This window comes from Phacochoerus africanus, chromosome 16 (assembly GCF_016906955.1).
Source record: "Phacochoerus africanus isolate WHEZ1 chromosome 16, ROS_Pafr_v1, whole genome shotgun sequence".
Classification (NCBI taxonomy): Eukaryota; Metazoa; Chordata; class Mammalia; order Artiodactyla; family Suidae; genus Phacochoerus; species Phacochoerus africanus.
The window spans coordinates 51,117,823-51,135,821 of NC_062559.1; the positions used below are offsets into that span (position 1 = coordinate 51,117,823).

Sequence of the window (17,999 nt, forward strand, 5' to 3'; positions counted from 1 at the left end):
CTTCTTTGCAAAAAATGCCTCTGTATCCAGGCTCCTCTCTTAACCTCTCTGGCTCCCATCTGCCGAATGAAACACGATTCTCAACGTTCAGGTGGTGCATTTTTCTCCCTCGACACACTGTCACCAGAAATGTCTGGGACAGGATGCGACGGTCCCTTCCCGATGTCCACTCCCCTTCCCTCTTCCCACATCCAGCCCCAGGTAGAGGGGAAGCTGCTCTAGCTGGGCCTGACTAGTCTAAGCCAGTTGGCAAAATCCTGGCTCCTGACAGAGCAACTGGTCCAGGAATGGGCCTGTGACCCAGTTCTGGCCAGTAAGATCGAAGGAGGGATTTGGTGGGGCTTCAAGAAAAGAGGTTCCCAGGAGTTCCTGTTGTGGCACAGCGGAAACGAGTCAGACTAGGAACCATGATGATGCGGGTTCGATCCCTGGCCTCACTCAGTGAGTTAAGGATCCTGTGTTGCCGTGAGCTGTGGTGTAGGTCGCAGACGAGGCTCGGATCCCAAGTTGCTGCGGCTGTGGTGTAGGCTGGTGGCTATAGCTCCGATTGGACCCCTAGCCTGAGAACCTCCATATGCCGTGGGTGCAGCCCCCAAAGACAAAAGACAAAAAAGAAAAAGAAAAAGAAAAAGAAAGATTCCCAGTCTTCCGGGGGAGCTAGAGGAAGCCACTTCTCTCTCCTGCTCAGAGTGAATGAGAAGCATGTAGTCCCAACTGCCGCTGGCAGCTATCCTGTAACTATACCTCCAGGAGGAAGCCAACACTTGGATGAGAGCAGAGAGAAATAGATCCTGGAGCCCTGATGAGATCCCAGAGCCCCTGAAGCAACCTGCCCCGAGGCCGGCCCTCTATGTGGACCTCCAGGATTAAACCACATTAAACTGGGTTTTCTGGTACTCGCAGCCTGAGCTCTCTCACGGATAAACATTCCTTCCACTAGGAAAAGAGGAGCGAGACAAGTGGGGAGGCAGGCATTGATGGTTCCAGTTTCTCTCTGTAACATGAAAGGTGATCCAGATGCTAAGAATGAGGAGGGAGCTGGGAGGGGTGATGACGAGCAGACCTGGGCCTTCCGGGCAAAGGGAGAGAGAGCTGCCCGGGGCCACGGAGGGGGCCTGGTGGGTGCACTGAGCAACCCAATGAAGGCTTTGAGGCATCAGCCGGCTGCAAAGGGCATGGAGCTGTGCCACTCACCCGAGACCACCATCCAGTGGGGACAGCCTCTGGGGCGGCCATGGGGGATCAAAGAGGAAAAGGAACTGGGGACATGAGCACAAGAGCGGTTGAAGAGCTGGACCCCAAGGTCTCGGCTGGACTCAGCAGGGACTGAAAGCAAAGGGGGCTGATTGGTCAGGAAAGAAAACAAAAGGACAGAGAGACTGGACATCCTGCTGGATCAAAGAACAGGTTCAGTGGAGGTGAGACCCAGGCGCCCTTGCAGAAAAAGGTCCTGGTAAGCAGAGTTACGTGTCCACAGAATAACCCAAGGGCCCAGCAGCCCACATGTCCTGCTCCACCCCAGACCTCGAGTGCCATTTCAGGATTAATGAAGTAGAGGTTCTAATTTAACTGAAGCTGGACAGACACAGATAAGAACTCAGAGAGGCCTCATTCTTTCCTTATCACCTGCAGCCATGTGGGCGTGGGCAGGTTGGAAGGGAGACGGTTTCAAGTTTATGCTCATGTTTCTTCCAGCTCTGGAGGGAAACGAGACGTGAGGGACCCTGCAAGTAAAGCATCCCTTGAACTGGACCTTCCAATGAACTCACCTCTGCATCCATCTTGGGCGCCTTCCGCAGAAGCTGTGAAGACAAAAGCAGAGGTTCAGGACGTTGGCGGCACCCCCCCAAATGCCATGCAGACACTGCCCTTGGCCACCCCACTCCCTGCCCCGTGTCCTGCCCCACTGGCCCCAAATTCTCCAAATGCCTTCACCACCTTGTGGCCTCCAGTGAGGGGACCCAGGGCAGTGTCACACCAGTAACATCTCTCGGAAGGACACGGCCAGCCAGCAAGGTCTACCTCCTGCACGGGAAGCTCAGCTATGAATGAGACGCCTCTGAGTACTTCAATGATGCGCTTCCCAAAGCTGGTGTCCAATAGCTTCTTCTTTTTTGGGGACAAACAAGGCAGTAAGAAGTACATACTTCTTTCTTCTCTCCCGGCTGAGTTTCCAAAGGACTTAAATGTGTTCAGAGAACACTTCAAGGGCTACTCTGAAGCCTCAGCATCGAGGAGGCAGAGGGGGGCCAACTGGAGGGCATGAGTCGCCAGGAATGAGGAAAGACAAAGGGAAGATGAAGGGAAAGAGGAGAGAGAGGGAAGAGAAATACGGAACGAGTGTGGAATAATGAGGTTCCCAGCTTTGATGCACTCCTGGGACTGCCTGCTGAAAACACGCATTTTTGGCTGCACTCCCTGAGTTTCTACAGGACCGGCAAAGAATGTGCATTTTTCCTTCCTTCTTCCTTCCTCTCCCCCTCCGTCTCTTTTTGCCATGCCTGTGGCATGAGGAGGCTCCCAGGCCAGGGATCAAATCTAAGCCACAGCAGTGAACACCAGATCCTTAATCCACTGACCCAACAGGGAGCTCCCGGGAATGTCCGTCTTCTACAGGCGTCCAGGAGATGGTGCTCGGATGGTCAGAGAGCCACTTGGAGAATCCCTAGAACTGAGAGTAGAACAGAGCGGCCCTAAAGAAGGAACTTTCTCATTCGTTTTCAGAGCTGTTAGAATTGCCACTTTAAGTAGGATGGTGCGTGGGTGACCGGTGGTGAAGGAGGAAGGGACACAGAAGCCTCTGGCCCTTCCACCTGGGGGCTGTCCAGGAAGCCAACCCAAAGGACGCTCCTGGGAGCTGGGGAGGGGAAGGAGGGCCCCCCAGGGCCTCTGGGAAGGGAAGGCTATGGCAGCCCTTGTCCTTGGACCCAGCCCTGCTTTTGATCTTACTCTTTCAAAATACAGGAAGGGTTAAGCTGAGTGAACTAACAGAGACTGGCAATGGCGAACATAGCACCCGTTTTATTTTTTGGCCACGCTGGTGGCATGCGGAACGTTCCTGGGCCAGGGATCAAACCCGAGTCACAGCAGCGACCCAAGCCAGATCCTTAACCTGCTAAGCCACCGGGGAACCCCGCATCTGCTTTTAAAAAACCTTGATTCTTGGCGATCCTAACTCCAGCCGGAATGGTCATCCGGTCTGGGTGTTGAAAATAACTCCCTCTCAGTCTTTCCCTTCTCCCCGCCCCTCCCTCCTTCCTGCTCAGAGGGCGGGTCTCGTGACCGCACCCGGCCAGCACACACGCTGTCTTTCCTTTTGCCATCTGGAGCCGTTTCATGGTTCCTGGAAAATAAAGGGGAACTTGCTAGAAGACAGACCCTAAAAAGCAGAGGATGAGTGACAAGGAGGGTGAGCTTTCTTCTCAGATCCCAGGGGGTCCGGGTGGGCATGAAGTCTTCCTGCATAAAAAACCTCAGAAGGGTAACCCAGATGCTGACCGCAAAGCCAGAACCAGCCAGAACTAAGTCAAGTGTGCGTGCTGGGCGACAAGCTGGACAGCACGGGCTCCTCGGAGGGCCTGGCCCGGCCGCCTCCCCATCCTCTACGGTGCTTTACTGATCGTGTTAAGAACGTGGGTTTATTTCTCCCCAGGAGCTTACAGGTGAGTGGGGAGGTCAGGAAACAAACCATGAGGAAGACGATCAGTTTCCAGACCACCTGGATCAGCTCCTTTCTCTGCGTGAACCCGAACCCTTGACATGCTGGCGAAAAGGCTCGTATGAACTCCATTTCACAGACGAGGGACCGGGAGCTTGGGGGGGCCCTGGGCCTCACGGTCATGGGGCTGTGGCCTTGCGCTGTGACCTCCAGCTTTCTGGTTCTAGAGCCAAACCAGCCTGCCCCAGAGACCTTTCCAGAGAGCTTTTAGGATAAAGAGGAGACAGGGCGTTTGGCCCGGCTTCAGTCACGGACGAGCCCGGTGGCCGTGGCCAAGCAGGTTGCTCATGCGTCGGCTGAATAGCTAGATGTCATCGCTAAGGTCTGTCCCAGCTCTAGACTGCTCTCTGAGTCCCAGAAAAGGAAAATCTGGTGACTCCTGGAACAATGAACCGACTTCACCCAGACGCTCTGCTAGACTGACCTTTGCCCAAGTCAAGGTTCCGGAGGGAGATGCTCTCAGATATTACTGGGGTTTAGCAACGGCTATTAAAATTCCAAATGCAAGCAAGTGACCTCTGACTTTGCAATCTCACTGCTTCCCATTTCTTTCTTTTTCCCCCCAATATTTAACCATTTTTTAAATTGAAGTATAGTTAATTTACAATGTTGTGTTAATACAACAAACTGATTCAGTTATACATATATATGTACAGACAAACACACACACACATGTATGTATAAATACACATAAATAGCCAAGACGTGAGAGCACCCTAAATGTCCACTGAATGGATAAGGAAGATGGGGCACATAAACACAATGGAATACTACTCAGCCATCAAGAAGCATGAAATAATGCCGTTTGCAGCAACATGGATGGACCTAGAGATTGTCACAAGTGAAGTGAGTCAGAGAAAGACAAACATCATATGATATCCCGTATATGAGGAATCCAAAAAAAATAAATAAAAAGATATATATGAACTTATATTCAAAACAGAAACAAGCACAGACACAGACAACAAAGGGAATGGGAGGGAGGGATAAATGAGGAGTTTGGGATTAACATATACACATTATTACAGACAAAACAGATCATCAAGGACCTACGGTGCTACTGTGCAGCCCACAGCACTATGCTCAATATTTCCTAATAACCCATAAGGGAAAAGAATCTGAAAAAAATAGATACGTAACTATTTCTCAACCCCTGAATCACTCTCTAAAGGAGTCACTCTGCTGTGCACCTGTAACTAACACAGCACTGTACGTGAACTAACTTCATCTTTGAAAAATTCTATTTAAAAGTTCCCACTGTGGGAAATTTAAGGACCCACATAGCCTCTGTGAGGATGGAGGCTCCATCCCTGGCCTTGCTCAGTGGATTAAGGATCTGGTGTTGCCATGGCTATGGCTTCAGCCTGCAGCTGGAGCTCTGATTAGACCCCTAGCCTGGGAACTTACATATGCCAAGGGTGCAGCCATTAAAAAAGTGTATTTTGGTATATGGCATGAGACAAGACACTGATGTAATTTCTCCAAATAGTTATTCCCACAACATCTATTGATTATTTCATCCTTTTCCCCTGTAGCTCATACTTACATTACTCTGAATATGGGTACTCCTTCTTCCACTTTTCTGTTATGCCATAAGCCTCAGTTCCCATGCCTGTAATACACTGTTTAAATAACTGTGGCTTTATAATATGTTTTCTATCTGGTAGATCAAATTCTCTCATTCCTTTGTCCCGTATTCTTCCCCATTCTTACTTGCTCAGATTTCTAGATTAATTTTTGAACAGCTCTGTCAAGTTAAAAAAAAAAAAAAAGATCCCACAGGGATTGTGCCTATGACCGCATCAAGTCTATAAATTAAATTAGGTTTGACCATTCATCCTTCCCAACCAGAAATACATGCTACGACTCTCTAAGAGAAGCTACTTTTAAAAAAGAAGAAGAAGAAGAAGAACAACCTTGAGTTAGTTCCTGAATTCCTGCATAATCACAAACCACAGCTCAGGCTACAGTGGCTCACTAGAAAATTAAAGGAAAAAAGTTAAGACTTTTGCATAAATAACCTGCTTAAAGCATTTTCAAATAGCGTCCTGTCCCCCCATAGCTACCGCAGCAGGTCCGCTAAACGGGGATGGAGTATGAACTCTCAGGTACATAGACAAGTGATCCCTCTGAGAAATAAAGAGCCTGTCTGTGACTCAAGAGGCCAGTGTTCTGAGAGCTCCCTGGTGGTCTAGAGGTTAGGACTCAGCACATTCACTGCTGCAGCCCAGGTTCACTTCCTGGTCTGGGCACTGAGATCCTACATCAAGTTGCTGCATGAGGCGGCCAAAAAAAAAAAAAAAAGAGAGAGAGAGAGAGAACAGAGTTCTGGCCTTGGCTTGGGTACCCACCAGCTGTGTGACCTAGGGGCTGGGGCACGTGATCTCGGAGTGCCCTTGGTTCCTGCACCTTGCAAAAGGGGGTGGGGGGTGGTGAGCTCAGACGTACTTAGATGACCTCTGCTCCCTCTTTCCAGTGCTGATGTGCCATGAATTCTCACCCACTTCTACTTTTCTTTTTGTTCCCCTGTGTTTAGCTTTCTTTGTGCTTGGCTTGGTTGACTGGAGGTTATAAGCTTCTCTTCCCGTCCTCTCAAGGGCAGACAGACCCGAGCAAACTAGGACCAAGCTCAGGTTATCAGTGCCAGGAAAGCTGCTGCCCCCAAGGCCCAGGCACACCAGTGCTGGCCAGGGGAGGCTCACCTTGACACGCTCCTCGGAAGCCACTGTCCTCCCCACCCCAGCTTTCGAGCCGCTCCCACCTGCTCCCTCCCGGTCCTTTCTGTTCCGCCTCAGAGCCATTTGGAAAGCTTCCGCTTTTTACTGAGAGTGAGGAGAAACGTTCTATCAGGGGTCAAAGCGTTCTCGCCAGGGAATGAACATCAGACATCCTGTATTGAAACCCCTAAGGGTGTGACTGTTCTTCAGAAGAACAGCTTATTAACTCAAGTAATTGTAAACAGTGTGCAACTCAATTGTAAATACCGACTGAGATCAGAACATCCTGGCCCATGTATGCCATTAGGCGCCGATCCCCCAGAAAGGCCAGGTCAAAACCTTGGTCTCCCGTTGCTGACAGATTTCTGGCCAAGTGCTGCTGGGAGCCATGAACTGCTGGACCACCTGGGCACAGCACAAATGCCACGTGGGGGCAGGGAGCAAAGGCCTATATATCTTCCACACAGGCAGAGAAGGTGTAAGTTAACTCTCATTTTTAACATGTAAAAGTTCCATAATAATGCTCTTCAAGATAGGCTGGGGAGCTCCTGTGGGGTGCAGCAGAAATGAATCTGACCAGAATCCATGAGGATGTGGGTTGGATCTCTGGCCTCGATCAGTGGGTTGGGGATCTGGCGTTGCCATGAGCTGTGGTGTAGGTCAAAGACACAGCTCAGATGCCACGTGGCTGTGGCTGTGGCTGTGGCACAGGCCGGCAGCTCAGCTCCGATTTGCGCCCCCAGCCTAGGAACTTCCATATGCGGGGGGTGGGGGGGGTGTCAGCCTAAAAAGACCAAAAAAAAAAAAGGGGGTTTTTCAAGGCCCTAAAAAAAATAAATAAATAGGAAGGTTGGGAGATGTTTTTCTTTGCTTCACAGGTCAATCGAGATTTTTACAAACAAGATTTTCCAATGTGTTATTTGTGACCTATTAGGTGTTACCTGCATAAATCATTTCATTCTCTATACCAAGTGTTCTCTTCTGCTGTTTTGTATCTGTTTGGTTTTCTGATGCAGCCTTTTCCCAGCTTTATCGAGATGTAATTCACAGATAAAATCCTGTTAGTTGAAGGTGTCATCTATGGTAATTTGATATGTGCAGTTTTTTCTTAATGTGGTTTCTTTTGTTTGGTTTGTTTTTTTATTTGTTTTGCTTTTTTTAGGGCCACACCAGTGGCATATGGAAGTTCCCAGGCTGGGGGTCTAATTGGAGCTGCAGCTGCTGGCCTACACCACAGCCACAGCAATGCCAGATCCGAGCCATGTCCGCAACCTACACCACAGCTCACAGCAACACCGGATCCTTAGCCCACTGATCAAGGCCAGGAATCGAAGCTGTGTCCTCATAGTTCCTAGTTTGTTCACTGAGGCATGAAGGGAACTCCCTGCAGTTTTGTTTTGTTTTTTTTTAAAGAGACTGAAAATTCTCAGATTTCAGGTGACAAACTTTAAGGCCCTTTCAAATCCCAAGGTATTATGATGTGGTTTAAGTGATGATAAAGAAGAGAGGAAACAGTTAAGCCTCAAGAAAAATCAGTTTGGAATTCACATGCTGCAGATGTGGCAAAAAAATAAAAATGATAGAAATAAAATACCAAGCCAAAACAAAACAAAAAGAGAAAGAAATCATTCTGTACATGTACAAGGCATACCTAAAGTACCCAACTATTTATTCAGGCACAAGGAAAGATATGTTTTAACACCAAAACGGCACAACTGAGTTGGACTACAGAGGCTTAAAAAAGTGTAAAGAAATCCTGAAGTGTAAAGTTGACCAAGAGGAGTTCCCGTCATGGTGCAGTGGTTAACCAATCCGACTAGGAACCATGAGGTTGCGGGTTTGATCCCTGGCCTTGCTCAGTGGGTTAAGGATCCGGTGTTGCCGTGAGCTGTGGTGTAGGTCACAGACATGGCTCAGATCCAACGTTGCTGTGGCTCTGGCGTAGACCAGCGGCTACAGCTCTGATTGGACCCCTAGCCTGGGAGGCTCCATGTGCCTCAGGAGCACCCTAGAAAAGGTAAAAAAAAAAAAAAAAAAAAAAAGCTTGACCAAGATAACAACATGAAGCCTCCTGAGCACCCTTCCTTCCACACACACAGTGAATGTACAGCTACAGTGGGGCAAGCCCTTCCGAAAGGGACCCAGAAATGAGGCCAGTGACACCTACACATCTTGTGAATGAGGAAATAGACACATCAAAACAGACAAGAAAGGCTAAGACACATTCCTGTCAAAAACCAACCCCCCCAAGCACAGGGCCATACCATCGGAAGGAAACCCCCAAGTCCCAGCTTCTCTCAGAGGAATGAAGGGTCTCAATACTGCATCCCAAATTTTAAGACTCAAACTCGATGGACAGCCCTCTTCCAAACACCTAGTTCTAAAAGCCAATGGGGTTTGTGTTCATCAAACCCACAAGAGCACAGCAAGGAAGCAGTTCCTAAGGCAGTTCACTGTAGCCACCCCTGCAGAACTTAACACAGAGGGTACAGGCAAAAATGCCCATCTGCCAGCCTTTCCTGTAAAGGGGCTTATCTGCATACTTTACAAGCTGCTGCCTGAGGGTCAGGCTTCTATCATAGGCACATACCTGGGGACTTCCTGGGATCTTCCCCAGAGACTGAGGAAGCCAGCATATAGCTCCCTCTCCTTCTCCTTCCAGCCTGCCCCAATGATAAAAGCAAGTTGCCTGTACCTCCCTGGAAGGCTCCTGTACACATGTCTGGCCCCCAGATTTTATGGCTACTGCCTTAGGGTTGGGCCCCCAGCTCACCTGGCTCTGCGAGCCATGTGGCTTGCATTCACAAGTCCCAGAGGACTGTAGCACGAAGGAAGCAGTTCTTAATGGGCACATCTCCTCCCCTCAATCCCCATGGCTGTACATCTGAGCCCAGCATAGAGGGAGTAGAAAAAAAAAAAAAAAAAGCCCACCTGCCAGTTTCTCCGTGGAAGGGGCTTAACAAAATACTTTCCCAGGTGCTGGTCTGACATCTAAAAAGCCTGGACCTAGGTGCTGACTGCAGTCCTCCCCTTTGAAACACCGATGGGTCTTGGCACATGCTCAACTGCTAGGAGCCACTGTGAACAAAAAGGCAGCCTCAACAATTATAAATGTTTGAGAAATAGCCAGGTGCTCAGGCAAGGTTGGTTGATGAGATTATCTCCTAGATGAGACCATTGTCTCAAGACTAGAAGGTGTGGCTATTTTTTCTAATGTACAGAAACCTACACAGACGTTCAGCAAATGACGCAACAGAGGAATGTGTTCCAAACAAAAGAAAAAGAGAGATCTCCAAAAAACAGATCTTAGAGAAACAGTGATAAATGATTTACCTGATAGAGAGTTCAAAATAGACAAAAAGACACTCATCACGGTCAGAAGAGCTATACATGAACAAAGTAAGAATTTCAACAAAGTGATAAAAATATTGAAGAGTACCAAAGAGAAACCACAGAAATGAAGACTACAATAACTGAACTGAAAAATTCAACATGGAGGTTCAACAGCAGACTAGATCAACAAAAGAAAGGATAAGTGAATTCGAAGAACACTGGGGTTAATAAAACCAGAGAGGCAAAAAGAAAAAAAATGAAAAAAAGCAAAGATAGCTTTAGGCATTTACAGGCAGGAACAAGTGGATCTGTATGTATATTATAGGGTGTAAAGGAGGAGAGGGAGAGAAATGGGCAGAAAGCTTATTCAAATACATAATTGCTGAAAACTTCCCCAACCTAGGGGAAAAAGCAAATATCCAGATCCATGAAGCCCCAAACAGACTAATGACGATAAATCCAAAAAGACCCACACCAAGACACACTGTAATTACATCTTCAAAAGTTAAAGACAAGGATTGAGGCTTAAAAGCAGTAAGCTGAAAGCGACATGCTACATACAAGGAGCCCCCATAAGACTATCAGCATATTTTTTCAGCAGAAGCTTTGTAGGCCAGAAAGGAGTGAGATGATATATTCAACGTGCTGAGGGGAAAAAAAAAATGCCAACCAAGACTACTCCACCTGGCAAAGCTGTCCTCCAGGAATGAAGGAGAGATTAAGTGTTGTTTAGACAAACAAGGGCTAAAGGAGTTCATCACTACTATACTGGGTCTAAAAGAAATGTTAAAGGGAGCTTTTCGAGTTGAAATGAAAGGATGCTAATTAGTAAGAGAAAAACATGAAAAATTCACTGGTAAAGGTACGTATATAGTTAAAGACAGAATATTCTAATGTCATGATTGTGGGTAAATCACTTATAACTCTCTCATGAAGGTTTAAAGACAAAAGCATTAAAAATAACTGTAACTACAATAACCTGCTAATGGAAAAACAATGTAAAAAGATGTATACCATGACCCCAAAACGTACAATGTGGAGGAGGAAATGTATAAAAGTAGAACTTTAGCGTATGTTTGAAGGTGCAATCAGCTTAAAATAGACTATTATAAACATGTTCCTAGTTTATAGATCCTCATAGCACCTACCATGCAAAAGCCTACAGTAGATGCACAAAGGAGAAAGAGACATACATCAGAGAACACCCCAGAAAATCATATAATCGCAAAGGACAATGGCTAGAAAGAAGGAACAAAGAAACCACAAAACAAACAGAAAACAATTAACAAAATAGCAACATTATATAAATACCTGTGAATAATGACTTCAAATGCAAATGGATTACATACAATCAAAACACACAGAGTGGCTGAGGCATTAAAAAAACAAAACCACAAGACTCAGCTATGTTTACTTCACGTTAAAGGACACATATAGACTAAAAGTGAAGAGATGGCAAAAGATATTTCAAAGAGAAAGCAGGAACAGCTATATTTATATCAGACAAATGAGTGGAAAATCCTAGACCCTACCCCAAAACTATTAGAACTAAAAAATGAATTCAGCAAAGTTTCTGGAGACAAGTTTTTTTTTTTTTCTCTTTTTGGCCACCCCATGACATGTGGAGTTCCTGGGCCAGGGATCAGATCCAAGCTGCAGGTGCAGCAAGACTGGACCCCCAACTCGCTGCTCTGGGCCAGGGATCAAACCCACATCTCAGTGCCCCCAAGATGCCACTGATCCCATTGTGCCACAGCGGGAACGCCAACACAAAATAAATATACAAGAATCAGTTGTGTTTCTATACAGCAACAACAAAATATCAGAGAAATTAAGAAAGCAATCCCATTTATAGCATCAAAAAATAGGAATAAATTTAACCAAGGAGGTGAAGATTTGTACAAAGAAAATTATAAGACATTGATGAAAGAGATTTTTAAAAAGACAGAAATAGAAGTTCCTGCTGTGGTACAATGGGTTAAGAATCCAACTGCAGTGGTCTGGGTCGCTGCAGAGGTATGGGTTTGACCCTGGCCCAGCACAGTGGGTTAAAGGATCTGGTGTTGCTGCAGCTGCAGTGTGGATTCAATTCCTGGCCCAGGAACTTCCATGTGCCACAGATGTGGCCATAAAAATAAATAAATAAATAAATAAATAAATAAATAAATAAATAAAAAGATAGTCTATGTTCATGGACGGGAAGAGTTAATGCTGTTAAAATGTTCATATTCCACAAAGCAATCTACAAATTCAATGCAATCCGTAACAAAATTGCAATGGCACACATCACAGAAAAAGCAATCCTAAAATTGATATGCAGCCATGGCAACAAAAGCAAAAATAAATTAGAGGGGCTACATGAAAGGAAAAATCTTCTACATGAAAGCAAAGGAAGCCACAGAGTGGGAGAAAATATGGGCACACTACATTATCTGACAAGGGGCTAATATCCAAAATATACAAGGAAGTCACACAACTCAATAGGAAAAAACACAAACACTCCGATTTAAAAATGGGCAGAGGGCTTAACAGGTCTTCTTCCAAGGAAGACATGCAAAAGATCCACAGATACACAAAAAACGTTTTCAGCATTCAACATCATTAATCATCAGGGAAACTGAAATCAAAACCATAAAAAGAAATCATCTCGCATGTCAGGCTGGCTGTTAACAAGAAAGGAAATGAGGAGTTCCCGTCGTGGCGCAGTGGTTAACGAATCCGACTAGGAACCATGAGGTTGCGGGTTCTGTCCCTGCCCTTGCTCAGTGGGTTAACGATCCGGCGTTGCCGTGAGCTGTGGTGTAGGTCGCAGACGCGGCTCGGATCCCTCGTTGCTGTGGCTCTGGTGTAGGCCGGTGGCTACAGCTCCAATTCAACCCCTAGCCTGGGAACCTCCATATGCCACGGGAGCGGCCCCAGAAACAGCAAAAAGACAAAAAAAAAAAAAAAAAAGAAAGGAAATGACAAGTGCCGGAGAGGGTGCAGAAAAAGGGAAGCTGTGTCTTGTACACTGTTGATGGGAATGTAAACGGTACAGCCACTACGAAAAACAACAGGGAGATGCCTCAAGAAAGTACAAACAGAATTACCATATGATCCTGCAATCCCACTTCCGGGTATATATCCAAAGAAAACAAAATAACTCTCTCTAGGAGGTAACAGACATACTCCCATGTTTACTGCAGCATTATTTACCATAGTCACAACATGAAAATAACCCAGGTCCATCAAGGGATGAAAGGACAAAGAAAATGTCATACAGTCAGCCCTCCACATCTGAGGATGCAAAACCCACTTATAGGCAGGGCCAACTGTATTCACCGTACAACAAATACCATTTATATGAGGGACTTGAGCATCTGAGGATTTTGGTCTCCGTAGAGGCTCCTGGAACCAATCCCCTGCGAATACCAAGGGACCGCTATATACGGACTACTCATCAGCCTTAAAAAAGGAAATCTGGTCATTTGGGACAACAGAGGTGAACCCAGCGGGCATTACATTTAGTGAAATAAGCCAGGCAGAGAAAGACAAATGCTGCATAGTAATTCTCATATGGGGAAGCTAAAAGAAAAAAAAAAATCAAACTCATGGAAATAGGATAGAAAAGTGGTTTCCAAGGGTAGGGGGGAAATAGGAGCAGATTGTTAAAAGGGTATTATATACATTTTTAGCTACAAAACAACTAAGGTCTGAGGATCTAATGTATAACATAGTAACTACAGTTGAGGACACTGTCTTGCATGGGTGAAATGTGCAGCCACTAAAACTTAAATGTCCTCACCAACAACGGAAACAGTAAACGTGTGTGTTAATTCCCTGGATGGAGGAAGACTTTCATGATCTGTATCTATCAAAGTTAAACTTTAAATATTGGGTTTTTGGTTTTGGTTTTTGTCAATTCTACTTTGCTAACACTGAAGAAGAAAAAAAAAATCCTGCAGTAGATAAAATACCATGACTTGATCTTACTGCAGTGGAAGAGAGCCAGAGGCCAAAGGAGCAGAAGCCTACCTGTGGGAGTTCCCATTGTGGCTCAGTGGTAACGAACCTGGCTAGTATCCATGAAGATGTAGGTTCAATCCTTGGCCTTGATCACTGGGTTAAGGATCTGGCATTGCCGTGAGCTGTGGTATAGGTTACAGACACAACTCCTATCTGGCGCATTGCTGTGGCTGTGGCCGGCAGCTGCAGCTCCAATTTGACCCCTGCCTGGGACCCTCCCTATGCCGCAGGTGAGCCCCCCCGCCAAAGAAGCCTACCTGTGTACACACTTTATTTTTCAAAAACATTTTTTGTCTATCTCCGATTACTCCCATGTTTACCCTTAAGAAGCTATAACGCCCTCAAACTCTCATTCTACAGGGGCAGGAAGACTTCAGATCATTTATTCTTCATCTGCCCTCCTCCCACTCTCTCGGGAGCTGGCTGACTTCCCCAGGTTTGCGTTTGGCCAGAGGAGAAGGCAGGCAGAGGACGGGAAAGGTGTACAGAGAAGAACACACCTGACTCCATATTGACTCTATTCCTTTAGCTCTAACCCTCCTGTGCCAGTGCCTGCTGCTTAGTCCTGCTGGCTCTGTAAAAGAATGTTGCCTGCAGCCTGAAATATACACAACAGCCCTTGCTGCCTGCCAGGCTGGACCTTTAAAGATATAATGCTTTTCACTCATATGAGATAAAAAGTTGCAGAACAGAGACTAACATTTGCCTTATTGGCGGTTCACAGGAATAGCTTGAGCAGACTTACTTGAAAAGCTCCAAGATTCTCATGCCCCCCACCTGGCCTGGCCCATAGGGAGAAGGCTGCAACAACCCGCTACACCCCCACCCCTTCACAGCCTGGATTCTAACTCAAGCAAGATGGTTCTTCGGGACACTCGTCTCCCATCGTCTTGGTCTTCTTGTTTTCCCAAAATGCTGCTGTTCCTTACCCCAACATCTCATCTCTCAATTTACCGGCCTGTGGTGTGGGTGAGCAGTACTCACAACAAGCGGAGAGGCAGTGAACTTATCCCCTGCCTGCCCGTGCTGCTGGGCTGCAGCTCTGGCAGTGGCTGTGTTCTGTCAAGGCCATAGCAGCCCTGGCAGGCAGCTTCTCCTCCAGTGCCCCAACCCACCCCCACGTCTAAGCTCTCACTCCAAAGTCCTTTCCCTGCCCCTTCAGACCAGGGCGCGGAATGGCACACCACCAACCCTCTTCCCCGGGTGCCTCGATGTCACCTGCTGCTTCCCTGAATCCCACCCCCTTCCTCTTTAGAGTCCCTCCAAAATGTCCTTCATTTTTGTGCTCTTTGTCCTGTTTCCATCCTGACACCCATCGAAATCTCACCAAAAATAAATGGTACAGTCAGGACTAAACAGCTCCCTTAGTTTGACTTATGCCTGTCTCAGTCTTTCTTCTACATGCAAATTGGAACACAAACCTCTTTTGAAATGGAGCAATATCTGTTGGCTAAGTGGTCTTTATCCACATTTCTGGGTTTGTTTTTTGTTTGTTTGTTTTTTGTTTTGTTTTTTTTTTTTTTTGCTTTTTTAGGGCCTCACTCCAGAGCATATGGAGGTTCCAAGGCTAGGGGTCTAATCAGAGCTGTAGCCTCGGGCCGACGCCACAGCCACAGCCACACCAGGTCCGAGCCGCTTCTGTGACCCACATCACAGCTCACAGCAACACTGGATTCCTAACCCACTGAGAGAAGCCAGGGATTGAACCCGCAACCTCATGGTTCCTAGTCGGAGTCGTTAACCACTGTGCCACGACGGGAACTCCTATCCACATTTCTGATTGTCATGATGAGAACAGGCGAGTAAGCCAGAATGCTGCTAAACATCATACACTGCATAGGATAGCCCCCTCCCACACCAAGGAGCTATCCAGCCCCAAATATCAACCATGCTAAGGATGAGAAACTCTGGGATCACACCTCGTGCAGAATGAACCACAGCTGTGACTTTCTTCCTCTCTGAAATGCTCTCAGATGCCCCAAAGCCAGGCTACTGGCAGATGTATGGGGGAAGGACTGGGGAGATGGTTCCTTCTCAGATGGGGCCAGGTGCTGGCCTGAGAGGTCCAAGGGTTAAGGAAAAAGACACTCTCACCCCCAGGCTGGATTTTCCTTCCTTGGAGGGTTTTGGATACTTTAGGGCCTGTGCCAGGGAAAATAAAATGGCTACATGCGGCAAAAGCCTGGAAATATAACATCAAGATGGTAACTGTGGCAGTTCTCCAAGTGGCTCAGCAGTAAGGAACCCACCGCCGACTAGTGTCCACGAGAATGTGAGTTTGATCCCTGGCCTTGCTCAGTGGGTTAAAGATCTGGTGTTGCCATGACCTGTGGTGTAGGTCGCAGACTCAGCTAGGATCTGGCATTGCTGTGGCTGTGGTGTAGGCCTGCAGCTGCAGCTCGGATTTGACCCCTAGCCTGGGAACTTCCATATTCGACAGGTGCAACCCTAAAAAAAAAAAAAAGTAACTTTCATTATGTCTCTGAGTGGTGGAATTTTTTTAGTGACTTTGTTTCTTTTTGCCTATCTACATACTTAAAATTTTTCCATAAAGGCTGGTTAACATTTAGATAATTATTCAAAACCCTTAAAAAAAAAAAGCTGTAAATGATGCCATATCCACTGGCTCCATCCCTGCCAGCCCCAGTTCCTCAACTGAACAGACTTTTACATGGCAATACATCAGGGTGCTCTAATCATGAAATACAGAAAATTGCCTTTATAGCTAATCACAAGAAATGGCTCTGCTTCTTCAAGGCCATTAATATTTGAAGAATGAATGAATGAATGAATCTACTCTGCTTTCAAATGACAAGAACTAAGCAACTGACCAAGACTACTTTCACAGAGACAAATCTGAGACTCAAGCACAAAAACAACACAGGTCTGCATTGTCCTATAAGACACACTGGCTACTTAAATGTAAATTAATTAAATACGGAGCATTTCCATTTTCACACAAAGATCCACTTTACTCTCCCCCCACCACTTATCTCCTGTTTTATATGATCTCTGCACCCAATATGTGGTTATATATATATTTATATTGATTTCTTACTGTTCTACGTGATTTTGCTGCCAACTGTCTTTGCAGAACAATTCAGGGTATCAGTACTTAGAAATACCTCTCTGTCTAGATTATCCTGTTGCTGGGGGCAGCTCAACCTTCGTTTTTTCAGAGTGCACTTAATTCATGTAACCCTCACAACAAATGAGATTCGTAACATTTTCCAGTTTCCAAAGAGGACAGTGAAGCCAGGAGAGATTAAGTGACCCGTGCAGGGTTTGTACCGAGGGCCAGAACCCCAGCCTGCGCTGTCCTCCGATTCCCCGCCGGGCCGAACCCTCACCCGGGCTGGAGATGCCGGGGCAGCGCCGCGAGACTTCGCCGCACCACGTGTAGCACCCACCGACTACGTCTGCACAAAACCCAAAACCATAACCACTTTACGAGTGAAAAACAGATGCAATGTTTTTAACAGTCGGTCTTTGCCACTTGAGAAAGGCCTTCTCTGGGAGAGCACCTCGCGATCCCCGGCCGGCCAAGCCTCCCGATCGTCCGTTCAGGCGACGGGCCCGGGCGGGGCGAGGTGGACGGCGCCGAAAGCTCGGGCAGAACAGCGGATCGGGCACCGGGTCCCCGGCTGGCAGAGGTTTTCACGCTTCGGCCTGAGGGTTTTAGCAAAGCTCTACGCGACCCCGATCCCCCGCGCGCCCTTACCTGCCGCTGAGCACAAAGCTTGAGCTCGCCGGGCAGCCTCCGCGCTCGGCGCCACCACCGCGCAGAGAACAGGCCGGAGCGCAGCTGGGATTGGCCGCTGGGCGGGAGGACTCGGGGGAGCGCGGGGTCGGGGAGCCAGAGGGAGGGGAAAGGGGAGGGGAGAGGGGAGGGGAGGGGAGGGGAGGCGGGGCGGTGAGGGGCGGGGTCCCGCCTCAAGCCTCCTCCTGGGAGGGCGTGGCCCCAGCACCTGCAGGCGCAATGGGACTCGAAGGGCTGGCTGGGACCTTCTCCCCGCTCGGGTATCCCGCCCAGCTCGTGCCCTGTCCCTGCGCTCTGCTCCGCCGGGCGAGTGGGCCCAGGGCTCTCGTCCACAGGGGAGAGGGAGCCCTGGACCCAAATTCGGGGCCTTCAGCAGCCTCGCGGGCCAGTCATGGTGTGCTCTGTCCTCTTAGTGGTGGGCATAGCAGCCCCTTGCTCTGCTCTACTCCTGCCCCATGGAACCCAC

General features: G+C 47.6%; 1 protein-coding gene across 2 annotated transcripts in view; it reads right to left on the bottom strand.

Moving 5' to 3' along the window:
- BLVRA (biliverdin reductase A) overlaps positions 1-17,640 on the bottom strand; it is a 55,418-nt gene extending 37,778 nt beyond the window's left edge. Inside the window, exons 1-3 of one of the 2 annotated variants that reach the window (XM_047763285.1) lie at positions 17,495-17,632; positions 2,580-2,671; positions 1,770-1,802 (exon numbers count right to left, since the gene is read on the bottom strand). In XM_047763285.1, the coding sequence (XP_047619241.1) occupies positions 1,770-1,781 (12 nt within the window). In that variant the 5' untranslated portion in view covers positions 1,782-1,802; positions 2,580-2,671; positions 17,495-17,632. Of the gene's footprint in view, positions 1-1,769; positions 1,803-2,579; positions 2,672-17,494 lie in introns of both variants that reach the window. The other variant, XM_047763284.1, reaches the window with a different exon arrangement.
- Positions 17,641-17,999: the final 359 nt, after the last annotated feature.